Here is a 27,394-nt window from a genome sequence, read left to right on the forward strand (position 1 = left end):
CAGGCTTCATTTATATTCTAGTATATGTTGATGATATTCTTGTAATGGGCAATGATCAGAATCTTGTTAGTACTTTACTAGCAAAATTGGCATCTGAATTCAAGATTAGGGATCTTGGCGAACCTGATTTCTTTCTTGGGATTGAAACTGTTAAGTGTGATGATGGAATTTTGCTCTCTCAACAAAGATAAATGACAGATATTTTAAAATGTGCTGACATGACAGACTTTAAATCTTTAGCCACTCCTATATCTGTTTCGAAATCCACTGTCTTTAATGCAGACTTATATGATGATGCTACACAGTATAGGAGTTTGGCTGGAGCTTTACAATATCTTACGGTCAATCAACTCTGTCAACACATGCATGCTCCTACGGTCTCTCATGGGGAGCAATTGAAACGTGTATTGAGGTATGTAAAGGGAACTGTTACTTATGATCTGCGAATAAGGAAGTCAGTGTCTAGAGATTTACATGCTTTTTCTGATTCTGATTGGGCTGGCTGCCTTGAGGATCGTAAGTCAACTACTGGTTATGTTGTTTTTCTTGGAACCAATCTTATATCATGGGTATGTAAGAAACTAAGAACTGTTGCTAGATCATCTACTGAGGCTGAATATAAAGCTCTAGCAGATGTCTGTGCTAAGGTAATTTGGATTCTCTCTCTGCTGCGTGAAGTTGGCGTAACCGGTGTGTCTACTCCGAAGCTATGATGTCATAACCTTGGTGCTATATACATGTGTGAAATTGTGCAAATCCTATTTTTAATGATCGGACAAAGCATGTAGAAATTGATTATCACTTTGTTAGAGACAGAGTTGCCAATGGAGATATACAGGTTGCTTTTATTTCGACTAAGGATCGACTGGCAGATATCTTTACTAAGGCTCTACTTGGCCCTAGTTTTTCTTTTCTTAGAGACAAGCTACAAGTCATTACTGTACCTTGTGCTTGAGGGGGAGTATTAGGACTCTATATATTTGAGTTAGATTATTGTGACACCCCGTAAATCTAAATACTAATTGGGGATTAATTGAAGAATTAATCCAATCTTTCTTTGCGAATCCATTTCTAAAAATCCTGAAATTTAATAGTCGAGGGACTAGAATTTGACTAGTCACTTAAGTCATCAAGTGTACCTTGTGCTTTATGGTTTGTGCCCTTGCCCCCTTGTCTTTCTAACCTTAGTAAGGGTAAAAGTGACCTTTCACCCATGAATTGTTGTTCAAGCTATCCCTAGCAAGAGATTTCATCCATTCCTCACTCAAAGCCTTAGTCTCAAACACTCTAGCATCTCTCTAAAAGAACCTAGCTTATTCTTGAAGCAAAAAGGAGAACCTCCAAGCCTTGCAATATCCTTCTCCAAGATTCCTACTTTCGTCTTCCCAATCATAGGAAAGGGTAAGGTTCATAGATTTTTAGTGTTTTTAGCCATCTTTTGGGTGTCTTTACCTAAGTTAGAATCTTTCTTGTGTTTTGGCTTGTGCAAGAAGTTGGTGAGGAAGATGAGCTCTAAGAAAATGCTTAAGAGGGTGAAAAGGAGACGCTGTTAAGCTACAAAGGTAACCCATGCTATACAAAACCTATTTTCTTACTTAAATGATGATAATTGGCTTCTACTTGATGTTCTTGATGTGATTTGTGAGATTTGATGCATGATCTTGTGAAGATGCATGTCTAGAGCTTGTATTTAGGTTTCTTGAATGCCATTGCTTGGCTATTTCTTGGGTTCAAGTCATATATTTGTTGTGTGTGAGATTTTGGGTGTTTTGGACACGAACTTGGCTTTGTTGATGAATTTCCCCGAAGGGAAAAATTGTTGTACAGGTGGTACCCCTCGGGCGGAACGGCGGGCAGTGGCCTACCTGTGACACCCCGTAAATCTAAATGCTAATTGGGATTAATTAAGGAATTAATCCTAGCATTCCTTGGTAATTTCTTCCTAAAATCCTGAAATTTCATAGTCGAAGGACTAGAAATTGACTAGTCTTCTTGGTGTACCTTGTGCCTTGTGTGTTGTACCTCAATCCCTTATTCATCCAAACCTTAGTAAGGGTAACTTGGTCTTTTCACTAACGAGAGGTGCTCATGTTGCCCTAGCAAGACCTCTTGTCTTCATTCCATGCTAGCCAATGTTCTAAAAACTCTCCAACCTCTCTCTAAAAGAATCCTAGCTTGCTTTCCAAACCAAAAAGGGAACTTCCAAGCTTTGCATAGTCTTCCACCAAGATTCCAACTTTCCAACACTACAAGGCTAGGAATGGTAAGATCTATCCTTCCCTACCTTTTCCTTACAAGATTCCCCCATCTTTTCTCTAAATCTTTCTTCTACCTTGTGGGTTTTGGGAGTTTGTAGAAGATCTAGTGGTGGGTGAAGTGCTAGGTTGATCTAGTGGAGCTTTGGTCTTGCTTTGAGGTTGAAAAAGGTGCTCTTGGTCTACAAGAGGTAACCCATGCTACACAAAACCTATTTTCACTTGATAATAATGATTATTGGCTTCTATGTGACATTCTTGATTTGTTTGAGTGATTGATGCATTGTCTTGTGGTGATGCATTTTTAGAGCTTGTATTTTAGGGTTCTTGAATGCTATTTTATGAGTTATTCATTGGTTCAAGTCATATCTTTGTTGTGTGGAAGATTTGTGGTCATTTGGACTTGAACTTGGCCTAAAAAGTGATTTTTCGCGAATGCTGAAATTTTGGGTGCAGGGTGTACCCGCGGGTGGAGCCCTACCCGTGGTTCTCCCCGCGGGGAACATGTTTGGGATTGCGGGGATTTGTCCCCCGTGATCCCTTCTTCTTGGTATTTGATGTTTTGACCTCCCGTTGTTGAATTATTGAGCTTTTGTGAGTCTTCTTGATGTTTCATATGTCTAAAACGATGAGTTAGGAATCCACGTTAGGATTTGGTGTCTTGAATCGTGCTTATGATCCAACCTTGTGATTCGTTGGATTGATGTTGAGTCTTTGTGGTTCATTGGAACTATTTTGGTTTACCCGTTTGATATGCATGCTAGTTTGATGTTGTAATGCTAGTGTGTGTGGTTTGTTCTTTCCTATTGAGGTTGGCAACATGTGTTGACCATCGTTCGTGTCGGATTGTAATCCTTCCTTGTTGAGTATGGTTTCATATCTTTGTTGTGATCCATTGATTGATTCCTATGATGAAAACATGAGTATTGGTTGTACCTTGATTGCACGATTAAGGGTATGGGACCTTAATCTCCAAGGTACAGATGTGGTATCCATGGTTGTACACACTGTGTGGAATCTAGGTGTTGTTGTATCTCTAGATTCCGTGTGTTTTGACTCTTGTTTTGATGATGGATTTATGTGATGAGATGTTTGAGCTGGTAAAGTGGACAGTGTGGGGACTTATGTGTGAACGGACCGGTAGTGAAGCTCCGGATGGCCGTTTGGATACTTTACTTGTGGGTAACATGGGAAACTTATCCCCGTTGCCAGAGATGGTAGCTAACCCGTTGAGCTTGGAATCTCAATAGGGGGTGTATATACTTAAAGTTGCTAGCTCTATTTCCATTGGGCTGTGGTCCTTGTCATTGCGAAGACACTTGCATGTGATCCGGGTCATAGCGATGACCACGTGAAGCATGATTGTTGATGATTTGGAGCCCTCCACACTGATCCACTATGAATCGAGCCGTGGTGCTGACGCCACGGTATATGACTTGGTGTGATAGTGTCCTATGTGGACTTGGAACTCGTTATGGTGTGAATCTTGCCTTCCATTGCTTAAGAGCATGTCTATTGTGAATCCTCCGTTGCGTGTCGCATGTTGTACCTTGTTGTTGAGCTTGTTGCTTGTGGTTCTATTGTCTTGTTGAGTATGTTGGTCTTTGACCTTTGTTGTGAGTGATTGATGAGTCCATTGATGTTTCCTCTCTCGGCTTTAAAATGATATATACTGTATTCCCAGTTTCAAACGCTTTTGATTATATCTATGTATATATTATGATACTTAACGCGTGTTGATGGGTTACCAACATTATTCGTTGACCGGGTGTTATCCCTTATCTTTTACAGGTTGAGTAGATTTGGAGAGCGCGTTAGTTGATTTGTTAGCCTAAGTAGTTGATTTGGAGAGCGCGGTGTAGATAGATTAGATCTCTTCCTTTAATAGTTGTTGAGGTCTATGAGCCTAAGTAGTTGATTTGTTAGACTGTTTAGTGGTTAGTATTTTCCTGTGTACCTATTGTTGTGTAGGTGTGGCATAACATCTCCCGGATTGTGTAGTTAGCTTCCGCTTTTCTTATTTGATGTTTAGACTGTTAATCCCTTTAAATTAAGTTTTAAAAGTTGTTGAAATTCGTGGGTGTTACACTACCCGCCGCCCCACCTGCGGGGAATAGGTTGTCGTGGGTGTTGTACCCCGCGAGCAGGCCCATGGGTGGGGGCCTACCCGTAGCACCACCCGCGGGGAACAATTGTTGAAGGTGCGGGGATTTGTTCGCCGTGATTCTTTTCTTCTTGGTATTGGTGGTTTGACCTCCCGTTGTTGGATTATTGAGCTATTTGTGAGTCTTCTTGATGTTTCGTATGTCTAGAACGATGTGTTAGGAATCCATGTTAGGATTTGGCGTCTTGAATCGTGCTAAGGGTCCAAGTTTGTGATTCAATTCGTTGGGCTAATATGAGTCTTGAAGGTTCGTTGAAACCATTTTGGTTTACCCATTTGATGAGCATGCTAGTTTGATGTTGGTATGCTAGTATGTGTGGTTTATTCCTTCTTGTTGGGGTTGGCAACTCGCGTTGTCAATCATTTTGATGATGTACTATAGTCCATTGTTGTTGAGTATTGCTTCATGTCTTCATTAAAGTCTCTTGATTGATTCTTATGATGTGATCTTGTACAAGTCGTTCTACCCTTTGTTGATACTCGATTGGGCTATTGATGAGCCTCAATCTTCTTGATGATGATGACGACTGTGTGTGATAATGATTGAGATTGGTGGTAATATTATTGAGCTTTAATGTAACACCCCGAAATTTTTAAACTTTTGAAGCTTATATAATAAAGGTAAATTCTCATTAAATCCCAAAAACATAATATAAAGAGTACGGGGTGCTATGCCACACCTGAGCTAGAGAACTCAGGTACACAGGCTAACTAACTAATATCCTCAATAATGTAAATGCATAAGCATGGCACGCAGGCCGAAAGGAAACTATGTACTACTACGCTCCAAGACTCTAGCGCGCTCCAGTGTCTACTCCTCTGTGCCTGAAAGCCAAATATATCTGTTCAGCGAGAGATGCCGGTAACTCACTCCAACGCGTTGAAATACAATACATATAGGCATATATATAGATATAAGAAAAACCATTTTGAAGCATGAAGATATATCCTGAGAGACTCTAGTTTTCAAAACAGGGAATAGACTCGACAGATAGGGATAAGCACAACCAACAGTCATAATCAAGAATGCACAATTCACAAGCGTAGGGAACAGATTCGACAGATAGAGATAAGCACAGCCAATAGTCATAATCAAGCATATACGGTTTTCTAGCATGTATCCTATAGTCACACTTTCATAACATTCGTAATCATCAAACCATCCATATCTCATCACATAGCACACTTTGTTGGCGCCACAGGACCAATCACATGCCCATACATGAGGGTCAGCGCATATAGCTCTGACACAGCCCCGCAACACCCTGCCCCGTATCGCAACACGGAGGGGTCGATCGCAACCGACCGATGAACCGCAGCTCATCATAATGTTTGATCGCAACCAAACAGTGGATCGCAGCCCAAGAGTAGTCATCTGACCGCAGCCAGGAATATGAACCGCAGCTCATGTAAAACGTTTGATCGCAACCAAAGGGTGGACCGCAGCCCGAGAGTGTAAATCTGACCGCAGCCAGCTTCTGAACCGCAGCTCAGGAATAACCAATTTGATCGCAACCAAATTGGGGTATCATGCACACATAACACATAGCAAGCACATGCAACCCACATTAACACATTGGGAAGGGGAGAAAACGTATAAAGAAACCTATGCGTGGTCATCCACAAACTAGGAATAATCCTAAGGGGTTCATACTTCTTTCACCTAGGCCAACGGGATACCAATTCAACTAGCATGCAATATATAAGGCTCATTTATCTTACGAACGGTACCCGAAACATCAAACTAGACTTAGGCACGATAAATGGAGTCCTTTGGGACACCACGGGGGTCGGAGGAACATCAAACGGGGAAGCCGGGATCCCGAGGTGGGGTAATTTCCAGCGGGTAGCCGGTGGGTGAGGGGTAACCCGCCGGCTGCCCGCCGGTGGCAAATTTTCGGGCAGTGGGTGCCCGGCGGGCAGTCGCCTGCCCGCTGTCGGCGACGTCCCTCCTGGCCGCGGGTAGGTGGTGGGTCCCCTACCCCCCACAGACTCTTTTTCACAAATAACGCCCCGGCAACCTTTGTGGAACCTGAAACCATGCTTAGACACTTTAAAACGCAATTGATGGCAACACGTAGACAATTAACGGATCAAAAGCGAGAAACATACGGAACATATCCTATCATGCTTTCTAAACATAATTAACACCCCAACATGCGAATTCCCACCCAATACATTAAGAATAACATCATACGAGTTTCACGTTACATCCTAGGGCTCTAATCACAATTAAATCATCAAGGACGTAATTCATCTTTTAACACTAGGAAACAATACGATTTACCAAGAATATCACACAATTATTAGGAATCTAGGTTTATCAAGAATATCACCCAATCATCAAGAATCTCTTTCCATCATCAAGATTATCAAGATTACCCAAGAAAGCATAACATCAATTATTAACATCACACCATCAATATCATAAACGAATCATCAATACATAAGAATGTAGAGGGATGCCTAGAGGGAGATCATAGCTAAGAAAATAGGTTTTGTTGAGACATGGGTTACCTCTTAGCCTTAATTAATTCCTTGGCTATGAAGGGTCTTTCTTTAAGCTTTCTTCTTTCTTGATTTCTCCTAAGGGGATTCTTGGAACTTCTTGTGTGGTGAGAGATTATTGTAGTGGGGGTTCTAGGTGCCTCTGATGTCCCCTATTTATATACCTAGGAGTCCTAATTAGGATCTAAAATACTATATGCTTGCTAATTCTATTCCTTTTAGGGCTAGGGGTTGGGTTTTAGAGGTGAGGGCCCACGGACTATGGTGGGTCATTTCCAAATTAATTATTGTAATTTAATTCTTTCTTTGGATAATTGGTTAAATGGTTAATTGGTTTTAGGGGTCGTAACACGGGGTGTTACATTTAATTTGCTCACGAGATCGGTGGTAATATTGTGACTTTACAGTACCCTCGTGTACTATGAGATCAGTGGTAATACGGTTCTGATTGGTGGTAAAGATTGGTGGGGACGACAGTCCCTGGCGGAATAAGGTTGGACTCTAAAGTATAGGGTGGCACTTGGATGTAAAGGTTGGAACTAGCTATAAGGTCGGGGGTAGCCATAAGGTTGGAACCGCGCATAAGGTTGGAACTTGAAATGATTATATGATTGTGTGATTCCCTTGCTTATGAGCATGTGTTTGATGAACTGTACCTTGTGAATGGTACGTTGCATCTAGAGTTATGTTACCTTTTTGTTGTTGTGGTTTGTGGTCTTGTTGAGGTTGATGATCCTCGTTCTTGTTGAGAGTGTGATGAGTCTTTGATGTTGATCTTCTTCTGGCTTTGAAATGATTATGTACTGTATTCCTCAGTCTCAAACGCTTTTAATTATATCTATCTATACTATGTTAATTAACGCGTATTGATGGGTTACCAGCATTATTCATTGACCGGGTGTTATCCCTATGTTTTACAGGTTTTGAGTAGATGACGAGCGCGCTAGATGTGGACTCTAGATAGTGTAGCTCCTGTGGTTAGATGTGTTGCTTTTGTTGGCCTGTGTGCCTAGAGCAGTGGCCTGTGTGCCTAGACTTATGTTATGTTTAATGATTGTGATAGATTTAGCCCGTGCACCCATGGTTTATGGGTGTGGCATAATGCCTTCTCGGTTTTTAATAGCATCCGCTTTATGATTGTTTTGATGATTAGTTGTTTATCTTGGAATTTAATTTTTAAAAATATTGGTAAAATCGCGAGTGTTACAATTATGATTCCCTATCCAGTCTCCCTTAGACTCTCTCTTTATATATACATATAATCTGCACTTTTGTTATTACTTTTATTCAATACAATTCATTTAGTTCTCATCACTAGAAGACTAGAATGAGGGTGTTCCTTAGATCTCTAGATGAGGAATGTAGGGACGATCATGAAAATTGGTGGACTGAACCCACGATGTTCGTACAAAATGAGGAAAAGAAAAAACCACTAGCAGACAACAAATGAAAGAAAAAGGGCCTCAGCAAACAACCAATCCATAAATATTATTCATAGTGCCTTGGGTCATGATCAATTTGAACTCATCTCCAAAATTGATTCAGTCAAAGTAGCATGGAATGCCTGGTTGACTCATTACAAAGGTACTGGATCAGTCAAAATGTCCAAATTGCATATGCTCATGACCAAATATGAAAGCTTGCAAATGACTGGATTTAAATCGATATCGTAGTTTAGTGCACATATAAAAAATCTGGCAAATAAGCCACATAACTTGGGTGAACCAACTGAAGAAGAAAAGTTGGTACTAAAAGTCCTAAGGTCGTTACCTCCAAGGATCAAAATGCAGGATATAGTGATCAAGTAGTTAACAAACCTCACAATACTTAGACTTGACGCACTGATGCGGAACTTGCATACTTTTGTGCTTGAAATGGAAGAAGGAGAAGACCACCAGAAGAAAACCAAAGGAGTTGCCTTTGGAGAAACTACATCAAAACCCAGCCCAGACTCAAAAATTGACGTGAATGAGGTTGTGGCGATGCTGACCAAGAAATTCAACAGGATATTCAACAAATCATGAGGAAACAGGAAGTTTAAAGGAAATAATAAAAAAGGAGATGGGACTAGCTACACACCAAAGCCAATAGAAGCAATTCAAGACTTCAAGCTCAAGGGGGTACTATGTTACGAGTGTGGTGGCTACGGGCATATGCAGGCTGAGTGTGAAAACAATCGAGGAAAGAAATCATTCACCCTCATGTGGAGCGATGATGAGGAATCTGAATGAGGTAAGTTTGACCCACAAACAAACAACTTATTGGGCGTCAGCCGGGTTGGCCGAGTTCAACCCCTGCTCAATTTGAGACGTGACGATGTGGCTTACCATAGAGGGATGTGGTTAAGTGGTTAATGTCCACTTACTTATCACGAATTGATTTTAAGTAGGATATGACAACCAGATAGCCAAAGAATATGGTCAAGCGTGCTTGACTTACAACAATCACAAGATGGGTGACTCATTGGGAATCATTATGCAGCGCTCAAATCCATCAATTGGTATTAGAGTCGAGGTTATGAGTTTGAGTCGATGGTGAGGTAAAAGCCGAGTCCAGTCGCAGATGGGATGTGGGCGTAGGTCGGGCCAAGTCTAGTCGGGAGTAGGATTAGTAGGCGTGGAGGCTAAGGACCCAGTCATGCATGCTGCGTAACTGGGCTTGGTGTTCAAAGGTTGCGATAGGTGTTGGGAGGGGGATTATTAGGTGTCGGTTGGGTTAGCTGAGTTAAGCCTTTCTCAATTTGAGACGCAGCGTTGTGGCTTACCATGGAGGGATGTGGTTAAATGGTTAATGTTCACCTACTTATCACCAATTGGTTTTAAATATGATATGACAACCAGACAGTCAAACAACTATGTGGTTAAGCGTGCTTGACTTACAACAATCACATGATGGGTGACCCCAAACACAGGATGGGTGACCCCTTGGGAAGTAAGTACAATGCAACACTCAGAACCAACACAACTTTTTGCTTTCTATGAAAACATATGTCGGCATTCGCCAAAGAGTTCTTTCCCTCAACCAATTGAGAGATGGAATTGCTTCAAAGTAGAAAAACATGTCTTGAAAACTGTATGTTAGATGATGAGATCCCCTTAGATAGTGAAGAAAATGAGCTTGAATAGATGTATGCTGATATATGTAACAACTAGGGCAAGGTAAGTACACAAAACGTGTCTTAGCTTAGAATATTGTTTTCCATGAAAATGAAAACTATACTTTGAAATCTAGTACTAAACAACTCACAACTAAATTAAAGGATAAATTGGCAAGAGATTTTTTTTTTGTCAAGCGAGTTAGGGAATCTGGGGAAACAAGCAAGAATGTTGAACACCGGTTGCTAACAGTTTGAATGAAATTCTTTAGTCCTGTGAAAACAATCACAACAAAGTAAGATTAGGCTTTACGGATACAACGAACATTCAATCAAGGACTTTGGTAAAAGAAACACCTTTAATAACTTCGGAACCCATTAAGACTAGATTTCCCTATAACGGATTTTTCAACAAAATTTGTTTTCGGTGCAATGTATAAGGACATGGATGGAGGAGATGCATGTGGAAAATGTCAACATTCACATAGAAAAAGATGTGGAGGCCCATTGTGAAGTGTACGGTGAAAAAAAATATCAATGACTGCAAATGCGTCTACATCCTGGTACTTTCATTACCAACACAGAAAATTAAGAAATCAAATATCATAAATGGTTATTAAAAGACTAGTTTAATAGCTCATCATCACACTGACGGGCTAAAGTCGCTTGGGATGTTTAGCCATTCATCTACGTCCACAAATGATGAATCCCAACTAACATTTGTGCCTTCATTGGTGGTGGAAATCTTCCCCACCGATGCATCTAATGGTACAACGTTAGACGAGCTAGCCTCACTATTTTTCAAATGAAAATTTTCCATACATGAATCAGAATTCATAGTAGTAAGCTGGAGAAAGGTTTGGTCCACGATGTTCAATGGGTTTACCCAATTGAGGTACCCATTTTCAGCTTCAAATTTGTGAGGTTGAGCTATCTCTTCCTCCACCATTAGGGGAAAAAACCCACCACTAGCGTGATATGGTGTCATCATTGGAGGAACCATAGGAGAAATGGAAGCTGGTGGAGCCACAATTGCTGATGGACTTAGTGGTTGCAGTTGAGGTGGTGATGGTGGAGCCAATTGAACCCTTTGATTCTCATGCCTCCTAGTAGATCTCTTTCCCTTATGGGACTTACCACCAATAGGGATGTCATGTTGAGCGCCACCGTGGGTCCAATGGCGTTTGCATGTTCGACAGTAATATCTTGGTTGATTCACACTGTAGTTGTTAAAATAGCTAAACTTGGTGTTATTGGACTGACAACGAGGGCATTCTCTCGGGGGAAGAGGAGTGCCATGGTAGTCCACTACTCTCGACCTCCTCCCCGGCGGAAATGATTGATTATAATCACCAAGTCCTCTACTTTGCTCCATCAGTCTCTAATTAATATGATTTAGAATATAATGATGTGAAGAATACGTTTGGTTTGGAGGCTTTTTATAGGGATTATGCATTAATGAGTTTCTAACTAATTGATGAAATATTTGCAGAATTTTGAAAATTTGGGTTGAGCAATTAATAATTGTCTAAATTTCATAAAAACTTTCCTTTCTTAAATGTATCTTGTAAATCATACTAATTTAGTGAATATGAATTTAATACATTAATTAACTCCGCTGACTGGTTTTCTCCTCAACTGTACAGATTATGGTGATTCCATCCTTTATTAAATGGCATATGTTAGGAGTATGTAAAGTATAACTAGTGCGATGTCTAAGCTACATCTAGACTTTTAGAGGTGTCAAACGGGAGGGCCTGGTTTAGCCCGCCACTAGCCTGTTTATTATTTGGACCAAGGCAATCCATTCCAATTAAAGTTCGAATAGGCTTGGCCCGATCCAAAAATAAAAATAAAAACTGGCCTGGTCCATAGCCTTAAAAATAAAAAATATTAAAAATCATTTGAGTCATTTATGTTATGTATTATTTCTAAATTAGTTTTATAAGTTCACATATTTAATTTCAACTATTTCACTTTAGAATTATTACGTCTTGATATCGAAATCAAGTTTCAACAGAAACTTTGTGACACCCCGAACTCCAAATTCAATTAAGGGATTAATTAAGTAATTAATCCTATTTCAATTTGTAATTTAATTCCTTAAATTTCTGAAATTCAATAGTCGGGGACTAGTAATTGACTAGTCAACCCCAAAGTCAATGTTGTACCTTGAGCTTTGTAAGGAGTTCCCTTGTTTCCTTACACCCCTTCATGTTAGTAAAGGTATTCTTGACCTTTCACCTTGTGTTAGTATTGTAACCTAAACTAGTAATAACACCCTCATTTCTTTCTTTACACTTTCCAAATTCTAGCTCCACCTTCTCTCTAAAAAGGTGGATAGCTTTTCTTCCAAGACAAGTTGAAGCTTTGCCAACACTTCAAGAGTTGTCTCCAAGATTCTACCTTTCATACATTTGGGCATCTAAGAGGGTAAGATCCATGTTCATCTTGTGTTTTTAATGTTTTCTAAGGTGTCTTTTCTTAAAGATAGAATCTTTATGATCTTTTGGTGTGCTCTTGAAGTGGGTTTGGAAGGTGAGCTTTGGTAGGAGCTTGGTGAGGTGTTAAGTGAAGGTTTTTGGAATACAAGAGGTAACCCATGCTCTACAAAATCTATTTTGCATACCTATGTGAATATTTCTTGGATTCTACATGTGTTTTGCTATGAAATGTGAGTGTTTATGCATTTTCTAGTGAAAATGCATATCTAGAGCTTGTGTTTAGGGTTCTTGTATGTCATTGCTTGACTATTCCTTTGATTCAAGTCACTTTGTTGTATTTGATGAGTTTTGGCATGTTTTGGACTTGAATTTGAGCTTGGAGTTAAAAATCCCCGAAGGGATTATTTTGGGCACAAGAGTGTACCCGCGGGCGAAACGGCGGGCAGAGCCCTACCCGCTGCCCCACCCACGGGAACGTGGTGCATGTGGGTGTATGTACCGGTGGGCAGGACCACAGGTGGGGCCTACCTGTGGGTCCACCCGCGGGGTACACTTTGGTGTACGATCGGGATTTGTTCCCCGTGATTCGTTTGACTCGGTATTTGGTCTTTTGACTTCCCGATGTTCTTTTATGGAACTATTTGAGTGTCTTCTTGATGTTTCGTATGTCTAGAATTATATGGTAGGAATTCATGTAGGTTTTGGTGTCGTGAATCGTGCTAAGTGTTCAACATTGTGATTCGTTGAACCGTGATGAGTCTTGTGTGTTCTTCGGAACTACGTTTGGTTTACCCGTTTGATAAGCATGCTAGTTCGGTGTTAAAATGCTAGCGTGTGTGTTGTTTGTACCTTCTTGTTGGTTGATGATAACTTGTGTTATTCATCGTTGTTGTTGTTGGGCTGTGACCCATTCCTTGATTGAGTATTGTTTCATATCTTCGTTGTGATCCGTTGATTGATTCCTGTTGTAGTGTGATGTGTGTGTGGCTTTACCTGGATTGCACGATTAGTGGTATGGGACACTAGTCACCAAGGTATTGCAGTAGTCCTCGTGGTGGCCATGACGTGATTATGGAGTTGTTGTAACACCCCGTGTTACGACCCCTAAAACCAATTAATCATTTAATCATTTACCAAAAGAAAGGACTAAATTCCAATAATTAATTGGGAAAAGGCCCACCATAGTCCATGGGCCCTTATCCCTAGACCCAACCCCCTATTCCTAGAAGGAATAGAACTAGCCCTAATTAGGGACTCTTAGGTATATAAATAGGGGGCATAGGAGGCACCTAGAACCCACACCACAATAATCTCCCACCACACAAGAAGTTCCAAGAATCCCCCTAGGAGAAATCAAGAAAGAAGGAATCTTAAAGAAAGACCCTTCATAGCCAACGAAATTAATTAAGGCTAAGAGGTAACCCATGTCTCAACAAAACCTATTTTCCTTGCTATAATAATCTTCTTTGGCCTCCTCTCTATACTTGTGTCTTGATGAATCGTTTATGATATTGATGATATGTTCTTGATGATTGTGAGATAATTTTATGTGTGATCTTGATGATCTTGATGATGTTAAGAGGTTCTTGATGATTATGTGGTGTTCTTGATGAATCTTGATATTTTGGTAATTAAAAGATGAACTATGATTTTATTGATTTGAATATGATTAGAGCCCTAGGTCAAAATTGGGAATTTCGTATTGTGTTATTCTTGATATAATTGGGTGGGATTTCGCATGTTCGGGTGTTGATTATGTTTAGAAGTCATGATAGGATATGTGCTATATGATTCTTGCTTTTGGATCCATTAATTGTCTACGTGGTGTCATCAATTGCGTTTAAAGGTGTCTAAGCACGGTTTCGGGTTCCATAACGGATCCCGGGACGTTTATTTTGATAAAGAGTCAGTGGGGGGTAGGTGAGGGTAGGGGGACCCGGCACCTACCCGCTACCCGAGAAGGGCGTCGCCGGCAGCGGGCAGGCGACTGCCCGCCGAGCACCCGCTGCCCGGAGACTTGTCGCCGGCGGGTGGTCCTCCACCCACCGGCTACCCGCTGGAAATTGTCCAACTCGGGACTCCGGCTTCCCCGTTTGATGTTTCCCCGACCCTCGCGGTGTCCCAACGGACTCCGTTTATCGTGCCTAAGTCTAGTTTGATGATTCGGGTACCGTTCGTAGGATAAATGGGTCTTATATATATCACATGCTAGTTGAATTGGTATCCCGTTGGCCTAGGTGAAAGAAGTATGAACCCCTTAGGACTATTCCTAGTTTGTAGATGACCACGCATAGGTTTCTTTATACGATTTCTCCCCTTTCCCAATGTGTTAATATGAGTTGCATGTGCTTGCTATGTGTTATGTGTGCATGATACCCCAATTTGGTTGCGATCAAATTGGTTATTCCTGAGCTGCGGTTCAGAAGCTGGATGCGGTCAGAATTACACTCCCGGGCTGCAGTCCACCGTTTGGTTGCGATCAAACGTATTACATGAGCTGCGGTTCATATTCCTGGCTGCGGTAAGATGATCACTTTTGGGCTGCGGTCCACCGTTTGGTTGCGATCAAACGTTTTACATGAGCTGCGGTTCATATTCCTGGCTGCGGTCAGACGATTACTCTTGGGCTGCGGTCCACTGTTTGGTTGCGATCAAACATTATGATGAGCTGCGGTTCATCAGTCGGTTGCGATCGACCCCTTCGTATTGCGATACGAGGAAGGGTGCTGTGGGGCCGTGTCAGAGCTATATGCGCTGACCCTCATGTATGGGCATGCGATTGGTCCTGTGGCACCACCAAAGTATGCTTGTGTGATGAGATACGAATCGAATGATGACGTGAATAAGATGAAGTGAATTTGTGACCATAGGATATATGCTAGTATCCTTATATGCTTGACTATAACTATTGAATATGCTTATCCCTATCTGTCGAGTCTATTCTTGATTTTAAAACTAGTGTCTCTTAAGTATATATCTTCCTGTTTCAAAATGGTTTTCGTATATATATATATACATAAAATATATTTCAACGCGTTGGAGTGGGTTACCAGCATCTCTCGCTGAACAGATATATTTGTCTTTCAGGCACAGATGAGTAGACACTGGAGCGCGCTAGAGACCTGGAGCATAGAGTAGATAGTCTTCCCTTTCGGCCTGCGTGCCATGCTTATGTGTTGACATTATCAAGGATATTAGTTAATTAGCCGGTGCACCTGAGTTCTCTAGCCCGGGTGTGGCATAGCACCCTGTACTCTTATGTTATGTTTTGGGATTTAATGAGGATTTACCTCTATTATTTTAGTTTCAAAAGTTTTAAAATGTCGGGGTGTTACAGTTGTGACCAGTGTGTCAGGTTCACGTATTTCTTGGGAGGCATGTGTTGCCGAGGCATCTGTTGCCGTGTGTGTGATCGATACCCTCGTGTACTATGAAATCGGAGGTTATGTTGGCGGTTTGTTGGCGGATGGGGACGACGGTCCTCGGAGGGAAAAGGTTGGACTTGGTTGTACAGGGTCCTGGAGGTAATGGTTGGAAGAAGATATAAGGTTGGGGGTAGCCATAAGGCTGGAACCGGGCATAAGGAAGGCATATTAACTCGTGATGGGTGATGTCACGAGGGCTTGTGTAGCCGTTGTTGTGAGTTCTCTTCTTGTGACATGTGTAGTCACAAAGGCATGTGTTGCCTTGGCATATGTTGCCGTTTGTTGTGCCTTTATTCCTTGAGTTATGCGTGTCGTGTATTAATCTATTGTGTGATGATAGATTATGCCTTGAGACTTCTTGTGAGTCGTTGTTGTTCCTTGTGGTCTTGGGATGTGTTCCCGTGTTCTTGTTGAGAGTGTTGAGTCTTGTGTTGACTATTACTCTTGGTTTTTGACTTATATATATGTATTTCGTTTTGAAAATGGCTTTACAAACTTATATCTTATCTATGTATGATATTTCACATGTATTGGTGGGTTACCAGCATTATTCGCTGACCGGGCGTCATCCCATGTTTTATATGCTTCTTTCATGTGATGCTTAGACGAGTGCGCGATCTAGTGCCAGCTAGTATAGCTTCCCTTATATGTTTTGTGGCCTGTGCACCAATCTAGGCTTAGTACTCTGTTGGATGGTTGTAGATTTTAATCAATGCAGATTTAGCCTGTGCGTTCACCCTTGGGTGAGCGTGGCATAGCACCCCGTTTCCTTTGTTTTATATATTTCCTCTTTCAGTCTTCCGCTGTGTTTGGTGTTTTGGTTTAAGATATCTGCATGTTTTAAGGCTTTAAATAGCATGGTTTTAGGGGGTGGTTTGAGACCTTAAAGTGACCTTAAGAATCTAAGTGTTAGGCTTAGGACTCTTAGGACGCGTGGTGAGCTGTGTGTTGCTTTTAGATTGTTCTGCTTTCTTGTTGTCTTCTGTTGTGCTTCTTGTGCTTTGTTTTCCTGTTAGCTTTGGTTCTCTTTAGTTAAGGCACCAGGTAAGGGTGCGGGTCTTAAGTTTCCTTCCGTCATCGTGCTGTTGCTGTAGATGTCAAGGATGGCACCATCGAGACGTCGTGCAAGGTCTTCAGAAGTAGTCACCAGTGATCAGGTAGCTCAAGGCCTTCATCAACTGACGCAGATCACCCGGAAGCTGAGCAATGCCCTTCTCAACAACAACCACCCTCTTCAGAATGGGAATCGCGACGTAGTGCGCCAAGTCGCAAGTCTTAGTCCCCCGATCTTCGCCGGTGAAGAAGATCCTGCTGTGCTGGACGAGTGGATCCGGATGTTTGACAAGATCTTTGAAGCTGTGGTTTGCCCGGAGGATCGTCAGGTGGAGTTAGTTGCGTTCTATCTTCGGCAAGGAGCGGACTCGTGGTGGATGCTTGAAAGTCCAGCTTGTAGGCAAGATCCGGAGTTCAGTTGGGAAGACCTGAAGGTCAAGTTACGTGAGCGGTTATATCCTGCGCATGTCAAGGAGGCCTACCTTTGTGCAACCGGCCCCTACCGAGTTTAGAAAGTTCAGAAAGGGATCTGGGAGAAGCGAAAGGAGAAGCATGAAGGAAGTTTTGCACCTGTGGTTAAGAGTTTGATGGCTACCGATGCCGAATCAATAGGAAGCTTTCAAAGAGATGGCTCTAAGAGAGGTAAGTCTCCCCGGCCAATCCAGAAGATCAAGGCTAAGGGAAGGCGCTCAGTTTGCAAGAAGTGTAGAGGTGCCCACCCCGGCGTGGACTGTCTTGGGAATCCGGTTGAGTGCTTTGCTTGTGGCAAGAAGGGTCACCGGTCCTTTGAGTGCGGGACTATGAAGAAGACTCCAGCGGACCTAGAACCAGTTAGTAGTGTGAGGCCCCGGTCGGGAAGAAAGTCTCGAAGTGGGAGCAACAATGGAATAAGTGGAGATAGCATCCAAGACCTGTGTACGAAGTCGGGACCTCGGCAAGGCAAGATCCGCAGTCGTGAGACAAATGCAAGTGGGAACCGTTGAAGTAAGCTCTTGTACCCTTTTTGCTGCACCTTCCTTTGTCTTTGTGCCCTTCCTTGCATGTTAGCTTCAGGTGTCAGCTTGTTCGAGAGTCACCCTTGACCCTCTGTAACCTTTTCTTGTCCCTAGACAAATCCAATCACCCTTTTTGCCAAGTGATCCTTTTCTTCCAAACCTTGTTCTTGTTTCATTCCAAATCATCTTGTGCAAGGCAGCAGTGACTTCAGCTTATGAAGGAATCTAGCAAGGTCTAAGAGTAAGACGCGTCCGATTCAAGGTAGAGAGCCTTCTGTTCATCAAGTGTAGTGATCATCGTCAAGCCAAAGTTTCGCCGGAAGTCGTGAACCCTTTTACCTCGTGAAACCGATTTTCTTCTCTTACCCTCGTCAAATCCCTTGCCCCTTTTCAAGAAATCCTTCCTATCTTTTCAAACCCCATTCTTGTTTCCTTCTTGACTCAACTCTGTTCAATGTTTCAACCTCATCTTTTCTAAGTTGTGACTTTGAAAATCTTGATTCCCTTCCTAATAAAATTTTTCCTTGAGTTTAACCCGGATACCCTCTGTGGGGAAATCCTTTTCAACTTCCATAAACCCCGTTTTGATTCCTTACTCCCTAAGTTGTAACCTCGTTTACAATTCTCTTCTCCTTAATCAACATGGTCATTGAATTGTTGATGTGACACCCCGAAATCCAAATTCAGTTAAGGGATTAATTAATTAATTAATCCTATTTCGATTTATAATTTAATTCCTTAAATTCCTGAAATTTAATAGTCGGGGACTAGTAATTGACTAGTCAACCCCATAGTCAAAGTTGTACCTTGAGCTTTGTAAGGAGTTCCCTTGTTCCTTGCACCTTTCCGTATTAGTAAGGGTATTCTTGACCTTTCACCTTGTGTTAGTATTATAACCTAACCTAGTAAGAACACCTCATTTTTATCCTTACATTTTCCAAATCCTAGCTCCATCTTCTCTCTAAAAAGGTGGGTAGCTTTTCTTCCAAGCCAAGTTGAAGCTTTGTTAAGACTTCAAGAGTTGTCTCTAAGATTCTACCTTTCATACATTTGGGCATCTAGGAGGGTAAGATCCATGTTCATCTTGCGTTTTTAGTGTTTTCTTAGGTGTCTTTTCTTAAAGATGGGATCTTTATGATCTTTTGGTGTGTTCTTGAAGTGGGTTTGGAAGGTGAGCTTTGATATGGTGCGGTGTTAAGTGAAGGTTTTTGGTCTACAAGAGGTAACCCATGCTCTACAGAATCTATTTTGCTTACCTATGTGATTATTTCTTGGATTCTACATGTGTTTTGCTATGAAATGTGAGTGTTTATGCATTGTCTTGTGAAAATGCATATCTAGAGCTTGTGTTTAGGGTTCTTGTATGCCATTGCTTGACTATTCCTTTGATTCAAGTCATTTTGTTGTATTTGGTGAGATTTGGCATGTTTTGGACTTGAATTTGGGTTTGGAGATGAAAATCCCTGAAGGGATTTATCTTGGTACAGGGTGTACCCGTGGGTGGAACGGCGGGCAGGGGGTCTACCCGCCGCCTACCTGCGGGGTACAAGGGCCTTGTGGGTTATGTACGCGCGGGCGGAACCGCGGGTAGGAGCCTACCCGTGGGTCCACCCGCGGGAAACGCTGTATGGATGTTGGGGGATTTGTTCCCCGTGATTCTTTTGACTCGGTATTTGGTCTTTTGACTTCCCGATGTTCTTTTGTGGAACTATTTGAGCGTCTTCTTGATGTTTCGTATGTCTAGAACTATATGGTAGGAATCCATGTAGGTTTTGGTGTCTTGAATCGTGCTAAGTATTCAACTTTGTGTTTCGTTGAACCGTGATGAGTCTTGTGTGTTCTTCGGAACTACGTTTGGTTTACCCGTTTGATAAGCATGCTAGTTCGGTGTTTAAATGCTAGTGTGTGTGTTGTTTGTACCTTCCTAATGGGTGATGATAACTTGTGTTATTCATCGTTGTTGTTGTTGGACTGTGATCCATTCCTTGATTGAGTATGGTTTCATATCTTCGTTGTGATCCGTTGATTGATTCCTGTTGTGGTGTGATGTGTGTGTGGCTTTACCTGGATTGCACGATTAGTGGTATGGGACACTAGTCACCAAGGTATTGCAGTTGTCCTCGTGGTGGCCATGACGTGATTATTGAGTTGTGACCTTTGTGTAAGGTTCACGTATTTCTTGGGTGGCATGTGTTGCCGTGTGTGTGATTGGTACCCTCATGTACTATGAAATCGGTGGTTCTGTTGGAGATCTGTTGGAGAAGGGACGACAGTCCTCGGAGTGAAAAGGTTGGACTTAGTGTACAGGGTCCTGGAGGTAAAGGTTGGAACTAGACATAAGGTTGGGGGTAGCCATAAGGTTGGAACCGGGCATAAGGAATGCATATCAACTCGTGATGGGTGATGTCACGAGGGCTTGTGTAGCCGTTGTTGTGAGTTCTCTTCTCGTGACGTGTGTAGTCACAAAGGCATGTGTTGCCTTGGCATGTGTTACCGTGTGCAGTGTCTTTATTCCTTGAGTTACGCATGTCGGATATTAATCTATTGTGTGATGATAGATTGTACCTTGAGACTTCTTGTGAGTCGTTGTTGTTCTTTGTAGTCTTGGGATGTGTTCCCGTATTCTTGTTGAGAGTGTTGAGTCTTGTGTTGACTATTACTCTTGGTATTTGACTTATATATATATATATATATATATATATATATATATATATATATATATATATATATATATATATATATATATATATATATTCCATTTCGAAAATGGTTTTACAAACTTATATCTTACCTATGTATGATATTTCAGATGTATTGGTGGGTTACCAGCATTATTCGCTGACCGGGCGTCGTCCCATGTTTTATATGCTTCTTTCAGGTGATGCTTAGACGAGTGCATGGTCTAGTGCCAGCTAGCATAGTTTCCCCATTGTGTTTTGTGGCCTGTGAGCCAATATAGACATAGTACTCTGTTGGATGGTTGTAGATTTTAAACAATGCAGATTTAGCCTGTGCGTTCACCCTTGGGTGAGCGTGGCATAGCACCCCGTTTCCTCGTTTTATATACATCTTATCTTTCAGTCTTCCGCTGTGTTTGGTGTTTTGATTTAAGTTATCTGCATGTTTTAAGTCTTTAAATAGCTTGGTTTTAGGGGGTGTTACAGTTGAACCTAAACTCTCACCTTGATCTTTCTCTTTGAATCGAACCTCGTTCTTGTATTCCCCACTTCTAACGATTCGGTGCAAGGTGGCTCGTTCCTTCTCCTACGTCTGCGGGGCAACCCACGTCTGCCCAATCCACTATAGATGTTCACCAAAAGGAGTATTACAAGACGTAAATACAAATGGCCTCCAGCCTTTACCACTACCACTCTTTCTAACACCTATCCAGGACTGACACACGAATGCCCGAACAATCTTCACCAGATGCTTCAGCAGTACCACGTACTGATCATGTAGTACAGATTAAATATTCTTAAGAATTAAATAATAAAACATATTAAAATAGGAAGCTTTGCAAATCAGATGTGTGCTGAGTATATTAATCTCCAAATTCAGCAATGTCTTCTTTCGAACAGCACCCTTTTATAGCAGATGTTGTGCTTCATTTTGTGATCCTTAAATGTAGCCATTTTCCTAGTTCGAATAACCTCAGCCACATTCTTTTATTTCTTTGAAGCCTTCATACGTAGACTTCATTCTCCAAGGCATGCCATCCACACATTTAAATATCACATGGTCCAAAATAGAATTAACACTAATAACTCTAATTAAATTCTTTAATTAAAAACTAATAAAGCTACTACTAAATAAAATAGCCAATAAGTTTAATGTGTAAATAATTTTACACTTACAGAAGGGAATAAAACATGGGCTTAGGTAATTACGAGAAAGTACATGAAGAATGGGGCTTATGTCACCAATATGAGAAGGAAAAGACATGATTCCAATGTTTGGAAAGGGATTTGTGCTGCTGCCCCGTTGCTTGAGAAAGGGGCGAGAAGAGTAGTGAAAAATGGGAGAGAGATGAAGTTCTGGACAAATTGTTGGATTGGAAACAAACCACTCCAGATTTGTCGTACGCTGTCAACCGCCTCTGTCAGTTTATGCATTCCCCTACTGACGACCACTGGGGCCTTGTTAAGCGGGTGTTGCGATACGTCAAGGGGACTCTACATTATGGTTTGTATCTCTCCCCCTCTTCTTCCTCGGCCATTCATGCTTTCTCGGACTCTGATTGGGCAGGATGTCCACACGACAGGAAGAGCACCAGCGGGTATGCAGTGTTCTTAGGAGACAACCTCATCTCCTGGCTCTCTCGAAAGCAGCGCACAGTGGCCCGCTCGTCAACTGAGGCAGAATATAAAGCCTTAGCCGATGTCTCGGCTGAGGTCACCTGAGTTGTTTCACTACTTCGAGAACTTGGGCTGCACTCCGCACAGCCACCAACTCTATGGTGCGATAACCTTGGCACCACCTATCTCTGTGCCAATCCAGTATTTCACACAAGAACTAAGCACGTTGAAATAGATTTTCATTTTGTTCGGGATAAGGTCGCTTATTGGGAATTTATTGTCAACTTTGTATCCACCAAGGACCAACTCGCAGATATCTTCACCAAACCGCTTCCAGGACCGCGTTTTACAGCTCTGCGTAGCAAGCTCAATGTAGTTGCACACCCACCTTGAGCTTGAGGGGGTGTGTCAATAATGTTATATTATTTCCCTTTGTAGTATGTAATTATTTATGTGGTCCTAGTTAAGTGGTTTAGTCTAGCGTAATAGTTAGGAGAGGTTTACGTCTTTTAAACCTCTTTTAGTATTGTAATAGTTATCTGTTTAATCTAATTCTGAATTTCTCTTCTCATCTTGTTGTTGAGCAGATACTATGGATATGTTAGATTGTAGTAAAAAAAAAAAAAAAAAAAAAAAAATTGGAATGTTTTATTATTATTATTATTATTATTATTATTATTATTATTATTATTATTATTATTATTATTATTATTATTATTATTAATTACATTTGCTCATGAATGCAACATTTGCCCTCTGATAAATATATAGTCTTGATACATATCAAATAGCTAGAATTACAACATTAGTTTTAACATAACTTTATAAGAAATAATATACTAATTAAATATTTTTTATTTCAAAAAAATTAAATATTTTTTCGTAGAGTTAGTTTCATTTTTTGACTTAGATTTATAGGTGTCAGTCCACTTTTAGTCATTTTTTTTAAAAGCATCCCCTTTTGGTCCTAATATTATTGTGGCATGATCATTTTTGATCATTTGTCAACAAAATCGTTTAAATGACATTAAATACAAGAGCATTTTGATCAATTCAGTTCTAAGTGTTAAGTCTTTTTTTTTTTTTTTTGGTTCTAGATTTATATGTGTCATTTCACTTTTAGTCTCTTTTTTTTTTTTTCCAAAACAGCTCTATTGATCCTAGCATTATTGTAACATGACCACCTTTTTGGTCATCCGTCAACAAATATGTTTAAATGACAATAAAAATGATGTTATTAATGACTCAAAATCATTTTTTTTTTCTTCTTGGTAATAAAACTGTTATCAATACATAAGTTTACATACTGCAAAATTCAAAAAAGTGCAATTGAAAAGATCACTAGTTTACTTCTTGGCAAACCTTAAGTCTAGTACATAAGCACAGTCTACTTCATAAAAATTCACAAGACTTGTGGTTCTATTACCAAGAAGAAAAAAAAAAAAAAAGACTAAAAAATGATACACCTCTACTAGATATGATGTTTCGTCGTCTCTCCGCGGCCTTCAAAATTCGTGATCTCGGGACTCCGGGATTCTTTCTTGGCATCGAGACACTGGCACTTGATGGTGGTTGCCTCCTCTCGCAAAAACGTTACATGGTTGATATCTTAAATCAGGCTGGTATGTCAGACTGTAAGCCACTCACAACACCAGCCATGGTTTCTCACGTTAACAGTTCCGCATCCCAGCCATATGACAATCTGACTCAGTACCGCCGTATTGTTGGCGCCCTACAGTATCTCACGATCACGCGTCCGGATCTGTGGTACGCTGTCAACCGCCTCTGTCAGTTTATGCATTCCCCTACTAACGACCACTGGGGCCTTGCGAAGCGGGTGTTGCGGTACGTCAAGGGAACTCTACGTTATGGTTTGCGTCTCTCCCCCTCTTCTTCCTCGGCCATTCATGCTTTCTCGGACTTTGATTGGGCAGGATGTCCACACGACAGGAAGAGCACCAGCAGGTATGCAGTGTTCTTAGGAGACAACATCATCTCCTGGCTCTGTCGGAAGCAGCGCACAGTGGCCCGCTCGTCAACTGAGGCAGAATATAAAGCCTTAGCCGATGCCTCGGTTGCGGTCACCTGGGTTGTTTCACTACTTCGAGAACTTGGGCTGCACTCCGCACAGCCGCCATCTCTGTGGTGCGATAACCTTGGCGGCACCTATCTTTGTGCCAATCCAGTATTTCACGCCAGAACTAAGCACGTTGAAATAGATTTTCATTTTGTTCGGGATAAGGTCGCTTCTGGGGAATTTATTGTCAACTTTGTATCCACCAAGGACCAACTCGCAAATATCTTCACCAAACCGCTTCCAGGACCGCGTTTAAATAATAAATAAAAATTGAAGTTATAGGAGGTGAAATTCATTGCACATAATATACTATAACATCATTTTCATCCTCGACAATTATACTATTGACATACCAACTGCACCATTGATTTTTGCTTCTTTTTCCTGGAAATGTAAAACACTTTATTATGAAATATATATTTTGTTCACTCATTTCCACTGACTAAATAGAAAGGGAAGAAAAAAGAAAGTCAATTTCAAATATTTAACATATAATAATTGAACGTCACATTATGATGTAAGAAAAAAAAATTAAATATAATTTTAAATAATCCTTTTCCTCTGGTGAGTGATAACAATGGAAGTTGACAATATGCACTTAAATATTAGTGATTTTAATTATTCATAAAATAATCGATTATTATAATGGATGCATGAACTGTCACGTTGCTGCAAGATCCAAAACCAAATCAAAGTACTAACCTTATTATTTTGTATGATAAAAATATGGAAAAAAAAATATCACATTTGATTGTTAAGTTTTACTTTGAATGTATGGACTCATTTCTAAGGTAGTTTGAGACTTTCAGGTACAATAGCTCTTATGAAAATTTTCAAACAAATTAAAACTTATTTCATAAGGTTAGTTTTGTCATTTAAGTATCAACATTCTTTCTATATATTCTCTAGTCTTACCCAATACACAATATTTTTTAACACAAGGGACCGCAAATCTGGAAAAGGTTTAATACATTTTATTAGATCTCAACTAGACAGAGTTGAGCACTCCTCAAGCTGAAAATGACATTGATCAAGCAATAAGAGAACATGTAAGAACAAGATTGATGTTTAAATGACAAAATTAACGTTATAAAATTAGAATTTTAAAAATTTTAGCTAACAAATTTTTTTTTTTTGGTTAGAAACTAAAAAACGCCACTTTGAAAAAATTGATGAATAAAATTTACATGGGTGTATTCAATTCAGACTTTTATAAACTTTTAAAGACTTTAAAAGTTTTGTGGTATTTGATATAGACTTTTAAAGACTGTTTAAAAGTTTACCGGTATTCGATTCATAGTTTTAAAACTTCTTTAAAAGTATACTAGTATTCGATTCAAACTTTTATAAAGTCTTTAAATGTCTATTGGTATTCAAAAACTTATTAACTTTTATAGATCCTATCATAATAGGATTTTTATAGATTTTTCTTTCACAAATATAAATAGTTGAAATCCAACCCTCTAACCCCAAACTTTTCAATTTTATCTACAAACCTTTTTTTCTCTATCTAAACCAAACAAACTTTTCATCTATTTCTATCAAATTTTATGATATATTTCAAAACTTTCATTAATACTCATATACTTTTGATTTCTTCTTTTTATTTTCAGACATTTCTATAAAGAATGATGGAAAAAATTTATTATTGTTGCAAACAACAACTAGCTAGATGTTGCTACTGTTTCTTGTTGGCACATTTTTTATATTATACTAGTTAATTTGCTATAAGAGTTAATATCAGTCAAGGTCCCTCAAGTATAGTGATTTTGCTATTTATGGTCCTAAACTTTCAAATCAATCCTCCGAGATCCTTCATGTTTCAAAAATGACCTGCCTTTACTTAGTCCTGTCGTTAGTCTTTGCCGTTTGAGCCGTGAAATACGAGGGCATTATAGACATTTCACATTTTTCTCACCGAAAACAATTCATTATGAACCATCTCCTTCTAAAATCGAAATTACCCCACCCAACCTAACCCTTGGTGCCAAGAACGTGTGGCGGCGGCCGGAGTTGTCGAAGGTGGACGCGCCAATCTTGGTGCCAATACCATGGTGTAACGAGAATCCATTGTACGGGTTCACTCAGGCTTCCAGTAACCCATTTCTCACCGTCGATTCCCAGCTCTTGAGCTCTGGCCAAAACATGATGGCCCTCTCTACCTACTCGTTGACTAGTTCACAAGACTTAAATCCCAGTTAATCCCGGAGTTTCCATAGAATTTCTCATCAGCTCTGTTGTAGAAACCGGCGTTTATATATATGGGGCTGCTTTCGCCGAGAACGCGGCTGCGTGCGTTAGGGTCTCCATTGTCGGAGATGAAAGGCTGAGCAGGGGAATCAAAGGTGTCGAATTCTGACAAGTTGGCGAGAAACCCCTCTTGGGTCATCAAATTGGGATCTCCAAACGGAACGCTGACTCTTTCAAGAACTAGAACTTTATATCTCTTCGACAATGTCGCTGCCAGTGGACAACCGGCGGTGCCACCTTTGACGATGATGTAATCATAGTAGTCCTATGTCGGCATCTCGACTGCATCTACCACAAAATCCAGATAAAATGAGGTTGTAAAAAAAAAACAAAAAGAAAAAGATGGAGAATTAGCAAGAAACTGAATGGAACCTGCAGAAAATCAAGAACACGAAGAGGAGGAATTTGGAGAAGTAATTAATTAAATTACCCCGTTGAGAAAGTGAATTGGGCAGAGGCGAAATGAATTGTTTTGGGTGAGAAAAATGTGAAATGTCTATAATGTCCTCGCATTTCACGGCTCAAACGGCAAATACTAACGCCAGGACTAACGCAGGTCATTTTTGAAACATGGAGGATCCCAGAGGGTTGATTTGAAAGTTTAGGACCATAGGTGGCGGAACCACTATACTCGAGAGATCTTGGAAGGTATTAATTCTTTGCCATACTTATCAGACTCATCTAATGTTTAATGAATTCATATTTTTAGTTAGAATTGGTATATGTGCTAGTTTTATCACTTGCACTAAGCTAACAATTTGAATTTAGAGGGCGTTTGATATGCAAGATCAAATTTTCTTGGGAATTTAAGAGGTGAAAAAATAATTCTCACCC

The 27,394-nt window shown here is 40.5% G+C and overlaps 4 protein-coding genes across 4 annotated transcripts; 3 read left to right on the forward strand and 1 right to left on the reverse strand.

Annotated features, from left to right (window-relative positions):
* Positions 1-218: 218 nt before the first annotated feature.
* LOC109163557 (uncharacterized mitochondrial protein AtMg00810-like) lies at positions 219-9,158 on the forward strand. Its single transcript, XM_019312307.1, has 2 exons — positions 219-569; positions 9,087-9,158. The coding sequence occupies exons 1-2, from the start codon at positions 219-221 to the stop codon at positions 9,156-9,158; spliced, it is 423 nt and encodes a 140-aa protein (XP_019167852.1).
* A 1,506-nt stretch (positions 9,159-10,664) lies between these two features.
* On the reverse strand, positions 10,665-11,396 carry LOC109163558 (dof zinc finger protein DOF5.6-like). The gene has a single exon (XM_019312308.1). It carries the CDS (start codon positions 11,394-11,396, stop codon positions 10,665-10,667), a length of 732 nt encoding a protein of 243 aa, XP_019167853.1.
* A 5,597-nt stretch (positions 11,397-16,993) lies between these two features.
* LOC109163559 (uncharacterized mitochondrial protein AtMg00810-like) lies at positions 16,994-22,338 on the forward strand. Its single transcript, XM_019312309.1, has 2 exons — positions 16,994-17,162; positions 22,010-22,338. Exons 1-2 carry the CDS (start codon positions 16,994-16,996, stop codon positions 22,336-22,338), a joined length of 498 nt encoding a protein of 165 aa, XP_019167854.1.
* Positions 22,339-23,710: 1,372 nt separating this feature from the next.
* LOC109163560 (uncharacterized mitochondrial protein AtMg00810-like) lies at positions 23,711-24,577 on the forward strand. The gene has a single exon (XM_019312311.1). The coding sequence runs from the start codon at positions 23,711-23,713 to the stop codon at positions 24,575-24,577; it is 867 nt and encodes a 288-aa protein (XP_019167856.1).
* Positions 24,578-27,394: the final 2,817 nt, after the last annotated feature.

The sequence above is a fragment of the Ipomoea nil genome, unplaced genomic scaffold (assembly GCF_001879475.1).
Source record: "Ipomoea nil cultivar Tokyo-kokei standard unplaced genomic scaffold, Asagao_1.1 scaffold3030, whole genome shotgun sequence".
NCBI classification, from domain to species: domain Eukaryota; kingdom Viridiplantae; phylum Streptophyta; class Magnoliopsida; order Solanales; family Convolvulaceae; genus Ipomoea; species Ipomoea nil.